Here is a 7,866-nt window from a genome sequence, read left to right as displayed (position 1 = left end):
ATGGTCTCTTTTCAGATATGGCGAGAGCTCTTTTCCCCTCTTCATGCGCTGAACTTCGGGATCGGAGGCGATACAACAAGACACGTTTTGTGGAGACTGAAGAATGGTGAACTGGAGAACATTAAACCTAAGGTAAAATGAAACTTAGTCATGACAAACCATTAGTATTGGCAATTTTCCAAGTATTTAAATGGACTGAGATTGGCAGTGAAAAACATTGCTCTTTTAGGGCACTGTTTCACTGTGGCTCGTTGTTTCTTGTCTTTGAAAGTAAATATTTGATGTTGTAGTTACTTAGGGCTCACAAGAATACATATTTAAGAAATCCGAGCATTGTTTGCCTAGGTTGTGATTATAGTTGTTGTAATTACTTTTCTCAGTTGTTGGGGAGGATTTGATGCTAATGAGGTGTTCTATTCTGGGGAATGCCTGGACTTGGGCAGGTGAGGAGAGCTGCTCAGACTGGGGCTCTGGGCCCTGGGGTTTTATTCACTCACTTCAGGAAGTGAGTCTCTAACTGTATAAGCACATGGTTCATCAAGGCTCCCAAGTCTTTCTGAAGAAAAATTAAAGCAGAGATGTGCATCTGTTCAGATCCACCCAGTTCTTTGTCACATTATAAAAGTCCAGAGCCTGTGCACTACATAGAATTCTTCTTCGACCCCAAACAAAAGAGAGAGCCAAAGCTGAGTTCTAATGAACACAGCGTTAGTTGAAAGCATTGTCGTCTTTGCTTCCCAGTAGAAAAGCTCGCCCATGGGCTTCTCTTTCAGGGTAAAGATATATGTCTCAGTGTCAGCCGCCTTTTACAGTCACTTTTTTTAAAAGAGAAAAACCCTTTAAAACTATATTAAACTTCCTCACAATAATTTTTCTTTTAGTGCAACTGTGTATTTGTCACAACTTGCCCCTTGCCTGTTTCTCATATTATTTTTCTGGAAGGTAATTCTCTGCGAAACTTAAGTCGTTATTTATGATGTGAGTTGCAAATTATTTTCTACTAGGTTGTTTAGATCTCATTTGGCTTTTGTTTTGTTTTTTAGTGTGTAGAAGATTGTACTTCTATACAGTGAATACCTTAATATTTTCTGTACAGCTATTGGATTTTGAGAAATTTGCTCCTAACTCCACGATGATAAGATAATCCTTTCCCGTTCCCTTGTAGTGCAGTTTTGCCGCCTGAAAATTTAGTCTATTTGGCTTGTATCCTGATCAATGGTGGGAGGTATAAGTCATGCTTTTTTAAGGTAGCAATCCAATTGGAGTTCTCCGGTGCCATCTGTCTTCCTGTGATTCTGAAGATTTTCATCTCAATATCACACGTTCCTGGGTATTCATCTCTCCCCTCATCTTCTCACCCACAGGTCATTGTTGTCTGGGTAGGAACAAACAACCATGAAAATTCCGCAGAAGAAGTAGCCGGAGGCATCGAGGCCATCGTGCAGCTTATCAACACAAGGCAGCCACAGGCCAAGATCATTGTGTTGGTATGCAGTCTTTGGTGTGTGGGGACCGTGCTACCTTTAGGTCACCCTCAGACTCTCCTTGGAAATGTGATCACCCAAGAATAGAGGGCATCTTTAGGTGGAAGCAGCTGAAGTTCTTTCTATGCCGCCCCTTCTCTCTTTTTTTTTAACATTTTATTAGGGGCTCATACAACTGTTATCCCATTCCATACACACATCAATTGTGTAAAGCGCATTTGTACATCGTTTCTCAAAACATTTTCTCTCCATTTAAACCCCTGACATTAGGTCCTCATTTTTTCCCTCCCTCCCCGCCGCCCCTTCTCTGCTTCCCTCTGTCTGGCCTCATCAGCATTCTTCAGACAATCTGTGAGGTTCTCTTTTACATACTAGTTCTTTCTTGGAAAGGTACAAACTTAATTTTTATTTGCTTATTTTTAAGAAGGTTGCATTCAGACTTGTCGGAATCCCAAGCCTCTTGTCATTAGGCCTGGTTTTGGATTAATACATTCATATATTGTTCTGGTTACTTTAGATATGTTAAAAATAGCAGAAATTCCCATCAGCAAAAATGGGCACATTAAAGTTTTTACCGTTGGTAGAATGACAAGCATTAAGCTTCTTCCTTTTTGATAAGCATCAAGTTTTTGTCACAGAGGTGAACATCAATCTATTTCAATATAAAGGACGAGCTGTAGGTACTCTTAGCTCATCAAACTTGACACGTTTGAGCGAAATCTGATAGGAAATTCATCTTCAGTGTACTCAGTCCATTCGGTGGTCATTCAGAAGTCATGTACAGTAGGGCCTCAGGGTACAAAGATGAGCAGACCCAGTCCCTCTGAAGAAGCTCACTGTGAAGTGGGTGGAAGATATGTTTTAATTAACTTATAAAGAATGATATTGGGTGCTAAGGAAAGGACATAAAAGTTAGGCACAACAGTTGCTATCCAAGTTGAGTGTCAAAGAGTTGTTGGTCTGTAGACAAATGGAGAATTGCAGGGACCAGAAACTTGTGTGTCTGTGTGTTTGCTGAGGAAGAGAGGGAGGGAGAGAAGATGCTGGGCGGACTTTAGGTCTGTCATTACATCAAGTTTGAGGCTGAGGTGATGAGGAAAAGGCAGCGGGAGCCAAGTTGTGGAGGAAATTTTGTGCTGTGTTAAGATACTGCTGGATACTGGGGAGCCAGGCCTTATTTTTTCTATACAAAGTACTCAGTTTCATGTACTTGTTGATATACATTTTTTTTTGTTTTTCCTTATTTTTTTTACCGTTTTATTAGGGGCTCATACAACTCTTATCACAATCCATACATACATCAATTGTGTAATGCACATTTGTACCTTCGATAAACATTTGTATTTGAGAAATGATAACAAGTGGGTAAGAGTGCACCTCTGAAGTGCGATGTACTGGCTGGTACAGAGTAGTTACTGAGGAAACATGGGAATGACTGTTACTGAATAAATCCTCCACCAATCATCAATCATCCTTATTTCATCTGAGCCTTTAAGTTTGTGGATACAGAAATGTTGAAAGTTAGCTAACTAGTCAACTCCCTGGACAGTGTGTGCATAAACAAGTCATTGCACGTGAGCGTTTTAATCACTTGCTAAGGAGCCCGGGGTTGGGCAGCAGGGGTGTGGCTGCTCAGTGAGAGGCAGGGGGGACATTCGGGGCTGTGACCTGGCATTCTGTACCTGGAGAGGGAGGTGATGACCTGGAAAACATAGAACTTCTGCCCTCCCACGGGGTCACTGTGAGGAAAAGTGGACTCGGGCGCCTACTGCAACATGACAACTAGGACTATGTTGGAACAGGATTTCTCTCTGTTTTCGTTAGCAATCTTTTAGAAATTGCTGAAAACCAACAGAAAAGAGTGCAGACCTTGGTACTTTGATAACAGAGTGCTCCGCAAGCACGCGCGGCATTGTTCTCATCCCAGAGCTGCACTGCTTTGTGCACAACACGGCACCATGGGTACAGCTTGGACTCCAGCGGTTTTCCGTGACAGTCGAACAATTTGTGAACCTGTTGTTCACCGACTGGCCGTCTTGGCTGCCCATTCGATGTCAGCAAGATTTTGGTAGGTCATTGTTGAAGGCAGCTCTCCTGGGTGGATTATTTAACAGTTGTACAAACTAAGGTATAAGATCAACCTTGTCTTGGGGACCATTTTGAAGAGTTTAACAGAGAAGGAGATGGACTGGCCACAGGGGAGCAGAGTCATCAATTTTTACAGTTCTCCTTTGGAGCTATGCAACCAAACAATAATTTGATGATATTGTGGAAGAATTTAAAGCAAGTGTGAATGTGTGGATACTCCGGGCACTGAAACATTTTTCCCCTTTCATAAGTGATCTCTTTTTGTGAAATATGACTTCTTACCATATCCATAGGAGAAAGTGGTGGCAAAAGGTTTGCTAAATAACAGTCCTTGCTCTGGCATCAGAAGCTATAAGCCAGCTAAATGGTTGGAATTTTTGGCCATGATTTGTAATAGGATCCATTGCCAATAGAGTAGAGTAAAGGTCACTTGCAGTTCAAGATGCTGGCCCTTGCTCTTGGCAAAGAAGAACACATTTTTGTTTTTGTAGTAGGAAGACAAGGATAGCTAGTTTACCTGAAAATTAGATCATTGACATCTGAGTTTAGACCATATCCCTGTTTTTTACTGCTAGATAGACAAGGAGGGGGCCCCAGAAATCCCAGATTTTTTTGTTGTTGCTATTTTAAAGAATGTACTTTATACAAAATAACCAGTTCATATGGAAATAAATCTACAGACCTCCAAGGATCAAAAAGCTTTTTAAAAGTTCTTAAAAAAATTATTCAAACGCACAATAATATTGAACTATTGAGGTAAATGTCGCTCTCAGTGAAAAACAGGGGATCAGCAGACCCAGAACTCCCAGAATTTTTTCCCCAAAAGCTGTGTATTTTAATTTTTCACAAAACAACCTTATCACCTTCACAGTACCCTCCATTACATTTGATACATTTGTCAAATCTGCAATTCCATTCTTGGAAACATTTCTCAAACTTATCTGTTTGGATGGCTGACAGCACCATCCTCGATTTTTCTTCCTCTTTTATGTTGCCAAATCTCTGTCCTTTCATGTGCCTCTGCATTTGCAGAAACAAAAATGTCACAGGGAGGAAGGTCAGGTGAGTAAGGTGCTTGGGACAAGCAAGGAAGCATGCTGGTTTTGGGGGGTTTTTTTGCCCCCAAACTGGCGCACTGAGATGGCTGCATGAGCCAGGTGCATTGTGGTGGTGTGGCAAAACCAGTCCCCCGTCTGCCACAAATCAGGCCTTTTTCATTGCACACTGTTACGCAGTCTTTTCAGAAAGAACCTCTACATAGAAAGCCTGACCTGGGAGAACGAACAAAAGAACAAATGCGCATCATCGAGCTTTGGTTTCCATTGAGCTTTTTTAGGGCGAGGTGATGATGGCGTCTTCCACTGGCTTGATTGATGTTTGCTTTCGGAATCGCACCAGGGGAAAATCCTGGGGGGTCGCTTCGGAACTGTTTTTCCAAGCAAGGCATGTTTCCACTTGATGCTCTGTTTCCTGGTCAGTCAGAACCCGAGGCAGAGACCCTTCTCATCCCCCAATCTTCGTTACAATTCACTGACCTGAGCTCCAAGAGAGTCCAGAGAACTTCCCCCTCTCTTCAGTCGTCCTTTGTCACAAGTGCACACATTTTGTCAACATTTTCATTCGTTCGGGAGGTTGATGGATGTCCAGAATGAGGTTAGTCATCATTCGATATTTCATCTTTTTTGAAATGAGAAAAGCCCTTCTACACTTGAGCTTTTCCCACAGCACTGTCCTTGTAGGCTGTGCTCTACATCAGAACAGTTTCTGCAGCAATTTTCCCGAGCAGGAAACAAAATTTCAAAGCTGTATTGCTGTTCTCTTAAATTGGCCATCACAAAAAAAAGAGGTTCCGGCAAAAACTGCTTTTATGAAAAAATTCACTGTGACCAGAGATAACCTTCCCAGGTAACACCACTGGGTGCACTAACTCAGGGCAAGTTGCTGGATGCTCACCTAGCAGGAAAAATGCATATTACAAAAGCTCTGCTCCGCCCAGCACAATTCTAGTTTTTTTGGGTACCTCTCGTATGTCTGATTTAAGATAGCATCTGTCCCAGCTCTTTTTTTCATAGTATATTTCAGTGTAGGTTCTGTGTGGCATTAATAAATGGGTCTGTTCTTGAGCCTAGGATCCTTGGTGGCAATACATGGTAAGCATTTGAACTCTTAACTAAAAAGTCAGTGGTTCAAGCCTACTAGCCACTCCTAGGGAGAAAGATAAAGCTATTTACTCCCGTAAAGATTTATAGTCTGGTGGGAATGTGCTAAAATTAATGTAATCAGTGGTTCGCAACCTGGGGTCCGACCCCTTGAGGGGGTTGAACGACCCTTTCACAGGGGTCGCCTGATTCATAACAGTAGCAAAATTACAGTGATGAAGTAGCAATGAAAATACTTCTATGGTTGGGGGGGTCACCACACGTGAGGAACTGTATTAAAGGGTCTCGGCATTAGGAAGGTTGAAAACCACTGAATGTAATGATTGTGCGGTGGTTGTACAATTCTTGATGTGATTGAACGATTGAATTGGATGATGGCTCTGAGTGGGATCAGGAAAGTCCCCCATGGCAGCGTGCTTGGTGCTGGGCTTTGGAACAAAGTCCTTTGGATGGTTGCGTCTAGAGGGAACCGAGGGAAGGGCAGTTGAATAGTGGCAAGTTCCTAAGCTAGCCTCTTCTTTTCACACACTGCCATCGAGTGATTCCAACTCAGTGACCTTATCGAGCAGGGTAAGCTGCCCTGGTGGGTTCCCAAGACTGTAACTCTATGGGAATAGAAAGCCTCATCTTTCTCCCAAGCAGTGGCAGGTGGTTTTGAACTGCTGACTTTGTGATTAGCAGCCCTACACGTAATCCTACTGTACCACCAGGGCTCCTACTCTCAAGCAATGGCCTGTACATAAAGCAAACATGAGCCGCTGTTGCTTCAGTCGCAGCCCCAGCAGCCTGATGTGTTGCAGAGGAGAGCTGGGCTCTAGAAAGTTTCAAGGCTGTGGCCCCTCAGGAGTAGACCAACCGGCCTTTCTTCCAAGGCACCTTGAGGTGGGTTGCAACCACCAGCATGTTGGTTGGTCGTGAATGGCTTAACCCCTTATGCCACCCAAAGTTTCCATGTATGTAATAGGGATGGGCAAAAGAGAATGGACTGAAGAAAAGAAGTATTTAGGAAACAAAAACAGTGCTTGAGACTGTAACTATGGAGTGTGGGATAAGGCAGGCTTGATAACTCGGAAGTTGGGATAACTGGTTGCTACAGAGAATGTAGAAGGGACCTAATTTAGCGGGTAGATAGTAATGTGCTCTTGCACCTGTGAGTTTGGTGGTGCCTCGGGAACGTTCAGATTTGGTTCTCTGACAGTTTGGGGCCAGTCCTGAAGCTCTAGGAAGAGCCGGGAAGAGCAGTGCGCCTAGAACAAGACCCGGAGAAGTCCAGCTGTTAGACAGCAGGAGGTCACGGGACAGAGAGCCCTTTTATTGAGACCAGTCTAGTCCAGTGTTGGAGAAATCAATGGAGTGCAAGGTGCCAAACGGAGCAGCAGTTCTAGGGATAACTGAAAGCACAAACTGCTACAAAGCGAGAACCAGGTGCACCTTTTCATGTTATGTTCTCTCTTCTACACCAGGGTTTGTTACCTCGAGGTGAGAAGCCCAACCCTTTAAGGCAAAAGAATGCCAAGGTGAACCAGCTTCTCAAGGCTTCCCTGCCGAAGCTGGCCAACGTCCAGCTCCTGGATACAGACGGAGGCTTTGTGCACTCGGACGGTGCCATCTCCTGCCACGACATGTTCGATTTTCTGCATCTCACAGGAGGGGGCTATGCAAAGATCTGCAAGCCTCTCCATGAACTGATCATGCAGCTGTTGGAGGAGACTCCCGAGGAGAAGCAAACCACCATTGCCTGACTGCCCGCACCAGTATTCAGAGCGGCACAGCATCCTCAGATCTGCTCGACTGCTGGCACCACAGAGCCCTTCTCCTTCTGACGACGGCACTTGGCATTGTAGAGTGTTCCAGGATGTTCTTTCTCGGGTGTGAAGGGGAGGAGGGATTTAAACTGATCCTGTACATAGAGGGTTTGAAAAAAATTAGCCAAGGAAGGTTGTTCAAATTCATTTTAAGCTGGACTTTTAGTTGTTGGTGTGACGCAGTCATGAATTACCACTTTTTCCTAGGACAGCATCAGCCTACATCTCAAACCGTAGGAAACGTCTTTTCCTGGCCTCTCTGTGGATTATGTTATGTATAATGATCAGAATCACACCCACTTGGCTTTAACACAGATGGATTCCCCACAC

General features: G+C 43.8%; 1 protein-coding gene across 1 annotated transcript in view; it reads left to right on the top strand.

Moving 5' to 3' along the window:
* The window catches only part of PAFAH1B2 (platelet activating factor acetylhydrolase 1b catalytic subunit 2), a 27,971-nt gene extending 20,111 nt beyond the window's left edge, over positions 1–7,860 (top strand). The window contains exons 4-6 of the mRNA XM_045283607.1: positions 16–132; positions 1,365–1,487; positions 7,195–7,860. Coding sequence (XP_045139542.1) covers positions 16–132; positions 1,365–1,487; positions 7,195–7,473 — 519 coding nt within the window. The 3' untranslated portion in view covers positions 7,474–7,860. The remainder of the gene's footprint in view (positions 1–15; positions 133–1,364; positions 1,488–7,194) is intronic.
* The last annotated feature ends 6 nt before the right edge of the window (positions 7,861–7,866 follow it).

The sequence above is a fragment of the Echinops telfairi genome, unplaced genomic scaffold, assembly GCF_000313985.2.
Source record: "Echinops telfairi isolate 266 unplaced genomic scaffold, ASM31398v2 ScPeMD7_7463;HRSCAF=8501, whole genome shotgun sequence".
Lineage (NCBI taxonomy): Eukaryota > Metazoa > Chordata > Mammalia > Afrosoricida > Tenrecidae > Echinops > Echinops telfairi.
Note: the sequence above shows the minus strand (reverse complement) of the source record. Positions and strands in the feature narration are given on the sequence as shown.